The following is a 17,129-nucleotide window of genomic DNA, read 5'->3' on the forward strand; positions in this document are numbered from 1 at the left end:
ATGACTGTTCTCCTTCAGGATGAAGTCCCAACGCCCTCACCTGGCATACAGGGCTCCCCATAGCTTGTCCCACCTCACCCTGGCCCCCCACCCCGTCCTTCCCCAGAGAGCAGCATAAATGCCTCTCGCACCTCCGCGATGTTGCAGTTATCGCTATAGCTTTACGAAAATCCCTGTCCTCCTCTGTCTGGCCGATTGAGTGCTCAGAATTCAGCCTAGAGGGCCCTTCTTCGGGGAGATCCTATAAAACGGCCCTGCTCCCTGCAGGCAGCAGCCTGCCTGCCTCAGGTGCCCTCTCAACGCGTTCCCAGCGCCTTCTGTCCTCTCTTCCCTGCTGGCACCTAAGACAACCTGGCCCCTCCCTGTGTGAGGGCGGGACGGGGGCGGATCCCACAGCTGGAGGGTATCTGAGTCTGGCAATCAGGCCCCTTGCCTCGCTCCCTTCCCGGTTTGTTCTTCCCTCCCGCACGGCGCGGGATGAGAACGTGCTGCCCGCTGAGCGCCGGAGAGCCCAGTGTGTGGAACCCCAGGTCCTCCACCTTCTGACCCCACCGCGGGGCTCCACCTTCCCGGGCAGGAGCAGGGCACCATGGCAGCCACACAGTGCCCCCTGGCGGGCAGGGGAGGCCACCGCCGCCTTCCCCGCCGTGTGGGCAGAGAAGGGCCTGTCACCCGGTCCCTGGAGGGTGACCCCTGCTCACCTGTTTCGCCTGGCCCTCGGAGCCCGCTCCGGCCCCTCTCTGGAGTGCTACCCGCCTTCCCGTGGACGGTGCCTTGCTGGTTACTTCTCTCACAGAGAGCCATAACCTGACTCCGTGTGATGCCCCTTCGCCTGCCCCCCGACTTCCTTACAAAAACACAGCGAAACACCAGGAAGCTTCCCCGCCAGGCTGCTCCGGAAGGTACAGCGCTTTGGCTAGGAATTCAAACCATGGAGCAGAGCTGCCTCTGCGTGTCCCCCAGATGTTTTCCTGAAGTCCGAGGCATTTGTATAACCGAGGGACTCTTTCCTTCCAGCCTCCAGCCGCGGGGGTCACAAGCTTCTTCTGTTCCAGCCATCACCGCCCTGCAGGGGCTCAGAGACCTAGCGGAGACCCACATGGGTTTCCCGGGACAAGCTGCAGGGGCCCTGGGACCTGTCCACTCCCACAGCGAGCTGTAGAGCCCATCGACGAAATTCTGAGGCCAGTGTGAGTGGGATGCCCTTAAATAAAAGCAGATCTGCATCCACTGTAGGGCCACGGATCTTATTCTACGAGAACCTCCGCTAGCACCAGCCAAATGCTCCCCACTGCTCTGTCCCTCTGCCCCTCGCTGACCCCCGCCTGGCATCTCCCCATCTCTGCTCCACATGCTCCTAGAGATGACAACCTGATCTCTGCTGTTCCAGCAAACACTGCGCAAGACTTAACCCGATCTGTGCAGCCTCCATTCTCGACCCCAATAAACCCCAAGCAGCCCCAGTTTGCCCGGAGCAACTCTTGCCACACAAGGAAGCAAACCTGAAGGCGTTCACTCATGCACTCAGCAAGTGTTTGCTAAGTGCCCGAAGTTGCTCTACACATGCTCCGCACAGCAGGGGCCCTGAGAGCAAGCCTCCGTTCTCAAGAAACTTGCTCTAAGCCGAGAACATACAATAGGTCATTGGGTGAGAGTCTGTCTGAGGAGCAGGGCAGTAGGACGGGCATCAGGAGTGATGCTGGTGCCGCCGTGGAGGGAAGTCGCTCCTCTGTGTCGGTGGAAGGGTCCTGCTTCTCTGACAGGTGCTATGAGGAGGGAAAACGGGGGTGCCCAGCGGAACACAGCCCAGTTAGGCACGGGGAGCCGCCAACAGCCCAACGCAGCCCAGGGGCCAGACAGGTGTGTGGGGAGGAAAGGCCGGACTCAAGGCCAGAAAGCAGAGCAGATCACGGAGGGCCTACGGGCCAGGTAAGACTCTGGACTTTATTCTGAGCCATAAAGCCCACAAAACTAAATGTGAGTGGCTAAAACAGTGGGAATTGATTCTTTCCCAGTCTACAGGCTGGGAGTCCAAAATCAAGGTGTGGGCACAGCCGATCTCCCCCCAAAAGGTTGTACTGGAAAATCCTTCCTGGTGTTGCCTGCGGTCCTGGATGTCCCGTGGCCTGTGGATGCATCATGTGGTGGGCTTCCCTGAGTCTGTGTTGTCTGTCTGTCTGTCTGTGTCTTTACTCCTTTCTGATGAGGACCCCAGGCATATTGAGTGAGAGCCCACCCTACCCAGCCTGACCTCGTCTTAACTACCCCTGAAATGACCTCAGAATGTTCTGGGAAGGATATGAATTTCCAGAGGACATTATGCACCCCAGTACAAAACCCACAAGAGACAGGAGTGACATGGTATGCCTTAGTTTCCAAAGGCTCCCTCTGGCTGCTGCAAAGACGACTAGTCAGCACAGGAGTAAGACAGAGGGTTACAAGCCATTGAACTGAGAAGCTGTTGAATCGTTCGAGCAAGGAACGACAGTGGCTGGTACCAGGGTGGTACCCAGGGGCAGGGAGTGGAAAAGGTGTGAAGGGCTCAGCCTGAGGGCGGGCTTGCAAGGCAGAGTCTAGGAGACATGCTGAGGCAGAGGAGCTGAGCCACGGAAAACTCCAGAAGTTTGGAAGAGTCGAGTGGCCACTTTCCTAGACTGGGGAGGTTGGCAGAGGAGCGGGTTCATGGGGCAGCAATCGGGAGCCTGGGGTGGAGTATGTGAGATATCGGAGGCTGGAATCTATAGGGAGGCACAGAAACTGGGACATCAGCACCACAGAGAGGATGTTAAAGTCATGGCGTGGAAGGAGACCAACCCCATGGGTGGGCCTGGGGAAAGCAAAGCCCTGTGGTCTGAATCCCTGCACCTTCCAGTCTTAGAGGTCAGGGCGACCAGGAGGAGCCTGGAAGAAAGTGACCAGTGGGACAAAGGAGCACCCCGAGAGAGTGACACGGCAGAGCCCTGTTAGTGACCGTGTCCCAGAGACGGGTCAGTTCTGACGTCGGCTGCTGGGCTGTGCGGTCAGAGGACAGCGGGGAACGGATCCCCAATTTGGCACAATGAGGTCCCCTGTGTCTGTGGCCAGAGCAGCTCAGTGGCATCTTGGAGATGAAGACCTGGGCAAAGAGTCTCAAAAAGAGGAGAGAAGTGGATTCAGGGAGGATTTCCAGCCCTTCACGGAAGGTTTCTCTGGAAACAAGGCAGTGGCTGGAGTCTGAGGTGTGGGTCGAGGATCATTAAGTGGCTGAAATGTTGGGCATTAAGATTATTCTAGTTCAGATTCCTTACAGGATCATGATGAGAAAAGCAAGAATAGTCAATAAGATTAATGTCACAGAGATGGTTAGTTGAAGAAATGGGACAGAACTTGATTTCTTAACTCCTGGTCGTTTTTCTACTAAAACGGTAACTGATGAGAGTAACTCCAGATGGTATTCTTCAACTGAGATATATGCACTTAATTTTTTTGGAGCTTTCTATTGAATTGTAAAATAAAGATAGGAAATGTATAATTGCACGAGTACAGCTTGATAAAATTTCACAAACTGAATACATCCATATAACCAACCTCCAGACCAGGAAACAGAACACCTGCGTGGAGCCCCATGGGACCCAGGCTATGGCTTCCTCTAAGGGCAACAACTTCCAAAACCATCGATTCTTTTTTTGTTCTTAATTATTTGTACTTCTCTCTTGATTATGCTTTTATTGTAAAAGTATTATGTTTGTAAATGTCCTTCAAGGAGTACTGAAGTGATCCTGGTAATCAATAAAAATCCATTCTCAATAAACATTCACCCTCCTTCCAGTGAACCAAGGGCTATGCTTGGTGTAGTTTTCGGTGAATCTTAACTGGTAAGTGTCAAGAGCTTGGTCACTGGTTGGAAAGATCTTCAGGGGCAGGAAAGATTTCCAAGTTCCTGTAGATTGTGCTGTTTTTCACATCGCTCTCCCTTGGGTTCAGTAGATGGTAGAGGGGATTCTTTTACCATCAACCACCTAGGGTATGAGTTTCGGTGCTCATTTGGTGGGTAGGACCGAGGTGTTAAAAAAAAGTGAAAATTCTACATATTGGTTCAGTGTTTTCACGTACTCCACCAAAGTTCTAGAATTAAACATCATAATGAGCCCAACTTCCTCTGGATCCTACCAGAAGAGGTAAGTGCGTCCTGGACAAGGAGCATTCGCACTTCAAGGTGAGATTACATGGACATTCATGAGGCTCCAGAGCCACGGATCGCGAACCCCAAAGCTGTTGGCTCCAGCCTGGAGTAGAGGAGCAAGTGGTTCGGGAGAGGCATGGCCGAGCGCGTGAGTGCACCTCTGGTTCCATCATCTGAGCCCAAGCTCCAGGGTCTGTGTGGTCAACCACTAGGAGACACCGAGCCTTGGGGAACTGAGCCCACTGAGACATTCAGAGGAACCACCCAGAGGAAGAATGTGGGAAAGAACGCTCATTTTGGACGAAGCCAACATGTTCCATCCAGGAAGTGTGCCCTGATTCTTCTTTACCTTTTGCATGCCCATCGAATGTCCTTGGATCTTGACATCCCAGCCCCCTTTCTCAGAGAGTTACCGGCAGTCTTGGACATCTTGGAAGCTCATGTGAACATCTCAAATTGAAGGGGAAAATTTTAAACTACTGAACAAATTCAGAATGTGTAGATCTCTAACCTACATGATTTTGGCCCAGATATTCTTACTTGTGTCTGGATGCCAACCCTGTCTCTGTGCATCTCTCAAAATCATGGCCAAACCCTCCATCATCTGATGCTCGTGAAGACAGCTGGGGGAAGGACTCCATTACTCTGTTTTTACATTATTTACCGGCACGTATGGCTGCAGGTAACAGTAAGTAATTAACTACGAATGAACATGTCAAACCAGAAAAGAAAAATGCCTTGTAGGCTACAGACAATGAATTACTTTTATTCTTGGTTTGCTAATTAGGAAATCTGCAGCATTTCCCTTCACCTGACACATCTCTGGCTGTTCTGTTGTGCAGTTTTTTATATCACGTGAAGGAATTTATTGGTCCTGCAAGGGTGTAACAGTGTCTGTAATTAAACACTTGGCATCGAAACATCAAACATTAATCAACAGAGTAATAAGATGCTGGAGCCTGAGTGAGCCGAGTACAAAGATCCTACGGCAAGGTACCTCGCCTTGAAATGTTGGGCAGATTTTCTTTGGTGTCCTCCCAAAGTCCACAGGTGTGGTGTGCAGGCGCCGGGGGACAGAACAAGGGCATGGGGGAAGCGCACAGCCTCACAGGAAGGATGGTGCCGACTGGAAACTCAGGTATAAACTTGGCTTAAAGAAACAAAGATTCATTTTGCAAACTCAACTGTTTTTGTGTGGAGATGATCTGTTTTGAGATCCCACCAGGGAAAAGCACAAGGAGATCCCAGGTAGCCCCCCAGAGGAGCCCACCCGCCTCTTCTTGTTCATCTGTCATATGCCCCGAGCCCCTCTGCGAACTCTGGTCTGCAGCTGACAGGGGCCCCGGAGCCCTGGCCTGAATGTGGTCCCCACAGAAGGAAGAAGATCCTCGGGAGGAAGACGGAGGAGAGGCAAATGGAGCCTGGGTCCATATGTGAAGGGCTTCTGAAGCCCTCAGCCCCTGCCTCTGAGACGATATGTGCCCCCCTTTGTGAGGAGAGCGGGTTTGCATCACTGAGTGCAGCATGGGTCCTTCCAGTTCTGCCCCTTCAGCTGGGCTCTGCAGCGGCTAAAGGCGGACCACAGACCCCCTTGGAATCATTCACCCCAAGCCGGGCTCAGGGACAAGTGCATGGAAGTCACACCCAGCACTGGAGGGGGCCCCAGTGTGTGCCTCCATCCCAGGACCTACCCCTCCCGGAGAGCTCAGCGGGCCAGGGCTGCCAGGAATGGCCAGCGTGCGTTCTGACCAGGGGGCCCCTGCGCTCCAGACTTCGTATGACTCAGGAGGAAAAGCCCTCCGTCCCTAGCTGGGTTGCATTGCTTCAACAGTCCAGAAAATACATAGACTGCCTACTGTGTGCGCATCTGCAGCAAGGGGACAGACAGGGTAAGCACATTCTGTGACAAGTGGGCGAAGGAAGGAACTCAGCGGCACCCCATGGTGAGAGGGGGCGGTCAGGCCGAACATCCCAAGCAGCCTGTGTTTTCTAAGATCTGACGGATGCCACAGCTTCAGGGCAGAGCAAGACGCCACCTGGTACTGCAACGTAGGGGGAGTTTTTCCCTAAGGTGAGTGTGAAGGGCGTGGGCCCCAGAAAAGGGGGCTAAGGGGGCGCATGAAGTAGGGATGCACGGAGGCCACAGCAAGGGCCTGGTGCCGGATACCGGGCTCACGACCCTCACGTGCTGAACTGGGAAGTCGGGGCCAGGAGGTGTGTTCCACTGAACAGAGGCTGAGGACTCATGGGAAGGCCTTGAATGCCACGCTAAGAAGTGTGGCCTTCAGACGTAGACGGGACATTTTGAAGGCTTTGCAGTAGGCAAAACAAAAAACAAAAAGCCACCACCTTCTTATATGCAGTTTGCCAAGGGGCAAATTCAGCTCTGCAAGTCCTGGGAAGATGGACATTTTCTCTTTGAGTCAGTTCTGTTCCATTGGTGCTTCCTGCAGATGGATGCACGGCTCGGGGGTCTGGGGTAAGGCGTTATCGGACGTGGCCTTTCCCTCGGGGAACTGATGGCTTTAGCGATAAAATAGAGCCTATCATCAATGCAAAAAATAGTGTGCATGGGCTCCGATTTAGAATAATTAAAAATTGTTCTGAGTTTAAGTTAATAACAACGCGTTTCCAAAAAAGAAAAAATTGGTTGTGGGGGACGGTCCCTCCTCCAGCACCTGGCTGCGCCCCCTAGAACTACACAGGAGCCCACAGTCACCGCCTGTCCCTAGCTAATATAAACAGAGTGCTTTGCATGTGTGAACAGCACATGAGCGGTGTGACGTGTCCGTTGTGTGCACGGCAGGACGGCGTGTCTTCTTATATATTTGCGGTAGGGCTGAAGGCAAGACTGTGCACAGCGAAACAAGTTAACGAAACCATGTTTCCACACAGGACACATGAACATCAAGGCTGCATATAGCAAATCCCCAGTAATTCCAATGAAGGCAGGGCAGATGCTTTTGAAATTAATGGTTGAGGTTCTGAAAGTAGAGACCTTTTTATAGAAATAAGCGTGGTTTTATTCCTTTCATCTGTACGCATACGATGTAAACAGAACCACTGGGGAACACATGGACTGAGGTTCTTTAAGAAACGGGTTCTCTGCATGGGTGGAATCTGTGTTTGCTCTTGCAGCGTCTGGTTTCAGGGTCATCCAAGGAGGATCCCTCTCCTTGACCCCCAAATATTTCCCGCCTCAGTCCAATGACAACTGACATTCGTGGCACTCGGTCACGTGGTTTAACACCGTAGCTGGATTCCAGTTCACACAGAAGTGGCCTGGGGTTGTTCGTCCTACAGGAGTGGACGAGCTGAAAAGGAGATGTGCGTAGAGAGAATGGGCGCCCTGGTGCCCGATTCTTTCTCGGGGTCCCAGGCTGGAAGGGAGAGAGTGTGAGAACTAGCGGTCCTCAGGGCTGGGACGCTGGGAGCTAGCCCCTCCCAGAGAATTCCCGCTCAGGAATCAGTCTTCCAGGAGAAGCAGTGGGCCCTCAGCGATGGCAACAGGGCCCCGAGGGCCCGGGAGTATCCTCACGGCAAGGGAAAGAATGAGCCAGGACAGAGTGTGACCAGGGCTGACCAGGCTCTAAGAGATCATTAAGCCCCGTGATTATAATAACGACCCAAACAGACGTTTGGGCGCAGCTTCTCAGCATCAGGCTACAGCTACTCCGAAGCTGAGTGTGACATCGGCTGAGTCACAGCCAAGGAAGACACGAGAGCATGGCCTGCCCTGAGACGTGGGTCTTCGGCTGCGCGTCACCAGCTTCTCTGGGCCTTTACTTGCTCCTGCTTCACACACGGTGTCAGACAGTCATTCTGTCCCAGCGTGTGGCGTGTTCTCCACCCAGACGAGGCCTTTGAGCCTGGGAATGTTCCAGCAACGTTCCCAGTCACAGACCGTCCCTCCCCTGACGGAGGTGAAAGCACATGAACTTCGTCCTGCGGGCCGGGGTATGCCCCTCCCCTCAGGGAGTAGCTCTGTGCGTTCTGGTTTCCTTCTGGAAGTTATTACGTGGAGGTTGACCTTAGCTTGGAATGCCTCACGGGACTCTTCATCTGTCAAGGCTCATTGGCTGACGGGCTGTTTCCAGTGTCCTCGGGTCTGTGGCCATGCACCTGCCACATGCATCCCATGGAAAGAGCATGTGGAAATGCAGGCGGGAGATCACGACTCTATCGACATGACTGTGTATAGATAATAATGTCTTTGTAGTGCACTGGTGGAGAGTACCTATTGTTAGTAATTATTATTACTTGGACACGTTTCTGGGCCAATCGTGATATGTCCGTGTGACTGCCCAAGGAGGCTGAGAACTGTATTCCAAATAACGTGTTTTCAAGCTGGAAGAGAATATTTAATGGTCTCTCTTCAGGAGAAAGTCTGTGGTCCCTGAGAGCTCTTCCAACCGGAGCTCCAGCTACGTTCCGGTTTAGAAACACAGCCGTTAGGTTGACCAGGACCTCCGCTTCCATCCGGGATGAATGGCACATATTTTAAAATAATTAACATGTCATATTCTGTTTTCATGTTATGCATGTGTGTTTGCATATGATACTTGGCATGACACATTACTTTGCCTTTTAAATCTTAGTATAGCCCAAGTTAATATTTTAATTGTTTATTATAGATGTCAATTAATATAAATTGATGCCTTTGGGAAATAGCCAGGGCTCTCTGCCTGTGCAAATAAAATACCCAGCACTGCCTTAATTATAGAAGTTATTTTATCTTTAATTAATTTCCTTGTAATAGCGGTCATTTCAATTTTCCACTGGTACAGCCTATGTGTCACAGTCTTACAAGTCCAAACACCCAAATAAACATAGAGTTACTGATTCAAGCACTTGGAGAAAAGGTGGAGAGGTCTAGTGTTTATTCGGTACAATTTCAGGTTTGGTGATGTCTATTTTAATTGGGAATAGAAATTTCCACTGAATTTTGGGTTCAAGACTGAGAAACGTAAATTAGCCATGAACCTCTTGGCTTCTGACCTAGATAAAAGAGATGTTATAATGTTATAAAAAAAGGAGAGGAAATCTTGGGCAGAAATGAGCAATGGAGTAGGAATCCTATGTCTATCTGTGCTCAGTGTTATGTACCTGCGGCTGAAATGAAGGAAAAATGTATGACATCTTGTATTCCTCTAATTTACAGGAAAAAAATGTAACCCCCATGTCCTCCCCTGCCCCAACCCCGCACTGGTCTGCTGGTTCATTCATTTATTCCACCAACAGACAGGGCACCCAATTCGGGAACAGGGATTAAAAAGCAGCCCTGAGGTTTAACTCGTGTTTCGGTGGGTGAGGCGGACGCATGGCCATGTCAGCGGGTATAAAGGAGGAAGTGCTCTTTTTTTTTTTTTTTTCATTTTAAGGGGTCCCAATGCTGGCCTGCAGCCCCTGGAAAGGGGGAGACTCACCTGGCGACCCCGCACCCCAACCTCCCCTTCGGAGCGCAGACACGCAGACCCCGCGCTCACTGGACCGGACGGGCCGCCGGCAGCCCCAGCAGGCTCCCTGCAGGTGCGCCCGGAGCACGGGGGTGCGGACTCCGTTCCAGTCGCATCCTGCCGACAGCCGAGTCCGGCCGGCTGGCTCCTCAGGGTAAACGAGCGTCACTCTCGGGGCCAGCACAGAAAGGGTCAGACCCGCACGGTACTTAGACGCAAAGCCTCCTTCCCTCACAACTGTAGAGGCATGTGATGCTGCTTCACGGCAGCCCACACAACCTGACCCCGCCCGCCACCCGGAGCCCCACCGCCGGGGGCCGGTCACTCTTGGCTCCTCCGAAGGTCGTGCACCCCAGTGGTGCTCGTGGGTGTTTCTTGCCTCCTCTGCAGGGCCCCCCGGCTTCCGTCCAGAACCACTCAGGCCCGGACCCTCTGGGGCCACTTGCTCCTTCTCCTAAAAAGGTCACGTGGTATTTAATCATACAAAACATATGAAGGACAGGGACACCAGCAGCCACCACCCAACTGACACGGACAACCTTGGTGCTGATCACCCCGCGTAGGGGGCACGTCTAACCCTCTGCCGGGCTTTGATACTCCTCCCCTCCTCCCTCCCCTCCTCCCTCACTTCCCCCTTCACCTCCCCATCTGCTCCCCCCCTCTGCTCCTCCCTCACCTCCTCCTTCAGCAGCAGGAGGCCAGCCTTTGGACACCCTAACACAGGGGAAAGACACGTGCGTTTCATGGCTGCTCCTTCTATGTCCATGGACCACGTGGCCACACCCGGAGCTAGAGCCTACCCGTGGCTGGTCCTGCCGTGACCATGAGTGGTGTCACCTTGTCACCTTCCTCCTTCCTAGAGGATTTCTTTTCCCTCAGCTCAGACCAAGGAAGAAAATGGGTGATTATGAAAATCTCCACGGATAACTTCACTTTTACCCACGAGGAAGACAGACAGTCTCTTCCGAGATGAGACAAGGGTGACTGTTGGCTCGGCTGCCCCGCTCCAGAAAGGGGCCCAGGCTGTGTGGCTCCAGCACCCACGAGCACGCCGAGGAGGTTTTGTCCCGTTTCCTCCAGCAGAGAGCCTTTGCCCCACAGGCACGTGTCGCTGCCTCATCTAGTTACGAGAACATCCTCACGCCCCTTAAAACGAGCACTTCCTCCTTTATAACCACCAGCAGCACCACGTAATGCTGTGTGCGGGCCCCGATGGTATGCCTTGCCACGGGAACGGTCCTCTGTTGGCTCCTCCCCACTCGGTCATCACCACCCGTGTCATCTCCCCCACGGTGGCCTCTTCCTGCCAGAGACTCAGTCCTGACATTCTCCTCCTGGGGAGGGCTTCCGAATTGGTCCCTGACCATTTGCCATCCCTACACCTACTCCCCCCACCACATGCTTTCCTCAATCAGACAGAACTATCTGCTGCTGTGAGCATCGGTAAGTCTGAAAGAGGCAGGATGAAAGAAATTTCAGTAGCTCTCCAGACGAAGTCTTATTGAGCAGAGAAAACTCGTAATGATGCATTTGGTTTCTCAACGAAATTTTAACAGGAAGATGATACTCAGCTGAAAAAGGATCCAGGGCCAATGGCTGCATAAGCGGCCCTCGTAAGTATCCACAGCCTCATCAGACCATGTTCTTCACCTCTCAACAGGACACCTGACTGGCTTTCTTGGTTCCGTGGTGAGAGGAAACCCAGGTTTGCAGACCGCCCTCAAGAGCCGAATCTCCTGGTCTGTCCTTGTGCACTGACCCGCGGAGCTGGGAGAAAGCCAGGCTCCTAGAGGCACCGAGTGCTGACCCCCCACGAAACAAGGCTCTAGCCAGAACACCACACTGTCTCCTCTTGATAGGTTTATTTCCAAGGCTGGGAGGGTGGACGGGTGCCATTCAATTTGGTTTGTCTGACTCAATATTTCCCACACAGCTTTTGTGAAATGGTAGCTGACAGAATAGAAATTTTAAGAGGGTTTCATGATCAAACAAGCTTGGGAAAGACGGCATATTTCTTGGAGCTAGAAAGAGAAAAAAACACTTTCAACCGTGTTTCGTCCAGCTTCCGTAATTATTTTGACTCTGAATCTTCTTCCCCTCCCCCCCGCACACAGGCGTGCCCACACACACACTGTCTCTGCTGTAATACCTGTTAACATCGTCAAACATAGTTTGAAAACATTGCTATAAATTGCAAAGATTGAATTTCTCAATCACCGTGCCAGATCTGTAAATTCTGCGTGCTCCTCCTGGTCATAGCAGTAACAGCACTGACAAGGTGCTCATTCATCTGCTTGTGTTCACAGCTCTTTTGGACACAGTTTTGGAGCCACCGCCCAGCCTGTTAGCAGCCTCGGGATCAGAGGCCAGCCATACTCTGTGGTTGGCTTCAGATTCGGAAACAAGGTCTCTGGGAACAAGGTGTCTCCTTCACTCCTTGACTCTGCCCAATTTCAAACCTGGAGAAGAAGGTGAGTGAGCAAGCTGGACCTCTGTCCCTCCCTCTGTCCTTCCTGACCACTTTCGCTCTGGCCAGACTGACTTCACTGAAAATGCAGTACCAAAATTTCCTCTTGTGGCATCAATCAGAATCTCCCAAACACCACAGAATTTCCACCAAAATAAGCTCCGTATGCCTCCTTAAATGATAAATTGTGCACCAGCAGTACTAACATTATCAAAGAAACAAGTCCAAATTGCCTGAACTTGGAATTTTTGATGAGCACGTTGTTTTAGGACTTTGGAATACCAACATCCCCCCCAACAGGTTTTGACTTTGTCACCCTGTCTCCCCCAGGTCATAAGGAAACGCCATGCCTCATCATCAGTTTTGATTCTCTCAAAAGCTATCTTATTTTCTTTCTTTGAAGTTTCAGAAAAATGCCAAATATGCACTTTCTGTGTATCTTGCAAACCACGAGGCACAATCTTCACATGATCTTTGTTTTCACAGAATGTGAAAGTCTTAAAAACTAAGATTTTTCTTAACTATTTTTCTTGCAAGTTACCATGTGTTTGAGGGAACCCAGCCTCTGACCACTAGGGATATGGGGGAGTTACTGGTGGCCATCACAGGTGTCTGATCCAAACTCCTTAAGCTTCTTGGGCCAATAAGACCCCTGCTAATCATATTAACAACAGTGTTTCATGCTTTTGCATGTCCAAATTCATCTAACTATAGACAACTTGACATCTGCTTTTTCTAAAGAATGTTCCTGGTTTAGGCCAACAGGATTCACTGCACCTCCAGCCCTAGAGCAGAGTAGCCCTCAGGAGTATTGATGGTGAACTGCCAACACTTTGAACATGTCTCTAAAAGGGAGAAATAGGCAGGTAATGTCTGGAGAGACAGACTGCACAGGGAGGGCTGGGTCTGTTTTTGCAGAGGGAGCAGAGAGGTGGGTATCTGGTGAGGCCGTCTGATGTGCGGAAGGCACAGACCAAAAGACTGGCCATAGGACGTGGAATCTTTTATGGGTAAGCTCCTCTTGATGGCGATCCCCCCTGCCCACCTGCTAACGCATTTCCAATCATCAATTTTTAGAAAAGAAAACCATATTTCATGGCAGAGGACAGAGCTCCGGGGCCCATCCTGAAGCCGCCGGTATTTCGTGTTGATGACAGCACACCCGAAGTGGTGCAGAGTGTCCTGCTGGAGCGTGAGTGGGACAAGTGCGATAAAGGAGAGCACAACGTGGAGGACTGGAACCTGTACTGGAGGACCTCCTCCTTCCGGATGACCGAGCGCAGCAACATCAAGCCGGGGCAACACCTCAACCACCACCCGGGCACCGCCAAGCTCACCAGGAAGGACCATCTGGCCAAACACCTGAAGCACATGAAGAAGATGTACGGCACGCCCCTGTACGAGTTCATCCCCCTGACATTCATCATGCCCAAGGACTACAAGTTTGTGGCCGAGTACTTTAGGGAGAAGCACGTGCTGGGCGCCAAGCACAGCTACTGGATTTGCAAGCCTGCCAAACTCTCTCGCGGGCGGGGCGTCATCATTTTCAGTGACATTAAAGACTTAATCTTTGATGATACATACGTAGTACAGGACTATATCTGCAACCCTCTCCTTGTGGGCAGATAGAAATGTGACCTCCGCATCTACATTTGTGTCACCGGCTTTAAGCCTTTGACCATTTATATTGATCAAGAAGGGCTAGTGCGGTTTGCCACGGAAAAGTCTGACCTCACTAATGTGCAGAAAAATTATGCCCATTTGGCCAACAGCAGCATCAATAAATCTGGGGTCTCGTATGAGAAAATCAAAGAAGTGATTGGTCACGGCTGCAAGTGGACCCTCAGCAGATTCTTCTCCTACCTTCGCAGTTGGGATGTGGACGATCTGCTTTTGTGGCAGAAAATCAACCACATGGTTATTCTCACGGTGCTCGCCGTTGCTCCCTCGGTCCCCTTCGCGACCAACTGCTTTGAGCTCTCTGGGTTTGACGTTTTGAATGATGAAAACTTGAAACCGTGGCTTCTAGAGGTCAACTTCAGCCCCGCCCTGTCCGTAGATTGTTCGGCGGACGTATCAGTGAAGAGGAAGCTTATCCATGACACCACTGAGCTGATTTACTTGCAGGGTCTAAGAAACGAGAGGCCAGATGTCGTGACGGTGTTGAGGGGAGCCGCAGCGTCTCCCTCGCCAAGCCGGACGCGGGGAGACTCAGCAAGGCTTGTAGCACTCTGTCCCGTGAGTCCCTTTCACAGCTCACAGGTAAGACATTTAAGGATGAATCTGCTGTGAAGAAAGCCGTAAAAACACGCCCTGAAAACAAACATGCCTCCCAGCCAAGGGAAATGACGAGCAGGAAGAAGGGCCTACTTCTGTCAACAAAAGAACCCCCCAAAACCAAGCCAAAGCTAAAGGGTAGACACCTGACCCATAAGACGCTCTTTCCATTCATGTCACTCATTCAGTCGTGTGTGGGCAAGACCAGCATCTCCCCGTGCGTCCCCTCGGACAACAGCAAGGTGCCAGATCTCCAAGCAGGGAACTTTGTGCTCATTTTTCCTTTCAATGAAGCTACTTTTGGAGTTTCTAGGAATGGATTAAATGTCCAAAGAATAATCCAGGAGCTCCAGAAACTAATGAATAAGCAACATCCCCACCTGGTGGAAAAGGGAGCAAAGAGAAGGTGAAAGGGTTTCGGGGAAACCAGGGATTCCTTTGCCAGGGACAGCAATGGCTCAGCCCTTGACCTCTGCATGCAGCACATCGACCACGTCACTGGGACCCCTGAGTGGCTGCGTATGTAAATATAGCGACTCTGCAAATTTGGACACGTTCAGGCGGGGATTAAATTATATGACATGAGTGGTTTGTTTGCTCCGATTTCTTGGGAGAATACCACCCAGGCTCTTGCCTGCACTTGGAAATGCTTTAGTACAATTATACAGTGCACTTATTTGAACATGAAAAGAAAAGATTATTAGAACATTTTTAAGGACTCTTACGTGAGAACAATACAAAAAAAGACCAAGGGTTAACTTTTTTGTTTTTTAACACACCATTTTTTTGTTCAAAATTATTTTTGTCAACTTAATGATTAAACAGTCATCCGGGGTGAGGCCAATTGCTGAAAACCTCCCCCCAAAATACCCAAATGACTCTCTCAGTCCTAGGTCCTGGGCCCTAACTCAGACACTGTGCCACATAGCTTCCCACTGGGGACACCCATCAACCATATTCAAAAGGTGGCCCCCTCTGGGTTTGTCCCCTCACTGATAGGTTACCATCCAGCATATGACCTCAGAGCCTTCCAGATGCAGCCATGTTACCATTCCTGCCTCATAAGAAAACACTGACGAGTCCTAAAACACAAAGTCTCCAGCACTTACTTGAAAACATTATGCTGAGTGAAAAAAAGCCAGACACAAGAAGCCACATGTTGCAGGATTCCATGCCGACGTCTGGAGTCGGCAAATCCACAGACACAGTGCAGACTGGTGTTTGCAGGGCCCGGGGTGGGGGACGGGAGAGCGACCGCGAGTGGATAGGGGCTTTCCTTTTGGAAGACAAGAATGTTCTGGTGATGGTTGCACATCACCATGAATGAACGTGCCAAATGTCACTAATGGGAAATTTCACGTTATGCTTATTTTCCCACGATGAAAAAGTTAAAGCACAAGTTAAGACAGGCAGGACAAAACATAGACTGGGGACGCAGGACGCATGGCAGGTGATGCAACCATAGAAAGAGAACGCAGGGAGAGATTGCTCTCAGTACCAGCATATGATTACATACTGCAATTGCACCTGCAGGTGCCCTCAATGGCTAACGAAATTCTAGTGCTTGATCTGAATGGTTCAGAAAGAAAGGGGGAGAGAAAAAATCCAGCACTCTCAACATGAGGCTGTAATGCCTATTTTGTTCATTGCCTGGTTTCATGCATAAGTCCATTTATTTGCTCCCAGTCTTGTTCCAGGAAAGATTTAAAGGAGTCGAGTGGGAATGTAAGTGCATCAGGATTGTTCTGATCTTTTACATCAGTTTTCCACTTTATAGTATTTGGCAGATGAAGAAAAGGTTCTTTTCCACAGACATTGAGGTGCACTCTAAGACCAAACCATGAGGCTGGCATCGCTGGAAAACCAGAGATTAGCTCTCACTCTCTCCGTGTCTTCAAATACTCACTCCTTCATCATGAGCCAGGTTTTAATGACTCAGCTGGGAGGATGGACGTTGCAGAGAGGAGTGGAGCTTGTGCCATTAAGGGTAGAGGATTTTATTGGAGCATTTGAAGTTTTACAGCAATAGCCTTGGGCCGTCTGTCAGGAAAAACATGCAAAGTCTGGGCAGTATTATCTCTCAAATGGCAAAATGTGGGCCAATTAAACACAAATCATAGTGGAGTAAGGTAAACCTCAAACGCACCAGGAAACTGTTTGTGCATGGAATTTGCATGCAGGTGCACAGTTGTGTAAAGGACATGGAGGGAAAACAGGAGTGCAGTCTAGCTGAGGTAGAACGGTCAAAACTACAGAGTCCAGAGAATTCTCCAGGAGATGTGGTAATTCTTCAAAAAAATCCTTGGACTTTCACTTCTGGGGAAAATGGAATAGGCGTACGTTTCCTCATACCTTCACTAAGTACCACTGAACACGTTGGCCTGTACAAATAGACAAGCGTGAGGAGTCACAGAGGGGAGAAAGAAGGCAGTACCACTAGGGACCCCAAGAAAAAATAGGGTGTTGGGTTTCCTGGCTTTGAGGATTTGTGGGTCGGGTTTGCCTCATACTCCAAACTGGGCGCTAAAGTAGCTGACAATGCAAGTGGACACAAAGAACCAAGACTCCTCTCCGAGCAGAGGACCAGGAGAGGAGCAGCTCAAGGAAAATGTAAGTAAAGGAGCCTGGGACGTGAATGGGGTCACTGATTCTGAGAAATCTCCCAGGGAGCTGGAAGCGTCTTACAGTTGAAGGGGAAGGTTCTTACTTCATTTCCAAACTGCATTCTATCTCCCCTGGACTCGAGGTTGGAAGAAACCGACAGCGG

At 50.9% G+C, this 17,129-nt stretch overlaps 1 protein-coding gene across 1 annotated transcript; it reads left to right on the top strand.

Moving 5' to 3' along the window:
* Positions 1 to 1,768: 1,768 nt before the first annotated feature.
* TTLL2 (tubulin tyrosine ligase like 2) lies at positions 1,769 to 14,929 on the top strand. The gene is given in 4 exon segments (XM_027602131.1): positions 1,769 to 1,929; positions 9,628 to 9,772; positions 13,163 to 14,225; positions 14,228 to 14,929. Coding segments are annotated over 4 exon segments (1,914 nt in total). The 3' UTR covers positions 14,773 to 14,929.
* The last annotated feature ends 2,200 nt before the right edge of the window (positions 14,930 to 17,129 follow it).

This window comes from Zalophus californianus, chromosome 7 (assembly GCF_009762305.2).
Source record: "Zalophus californianus isolate mZalCal1 chromosome 7, mZalCal1.pri.v2, whole genome shotgun sequence".
NCBI classification, from domain to species: Eukaryota; Metazoa; Chordata; class Mammalia; order Carnivora; family Otariidae; genus Zalophus; species Zalophus californianus.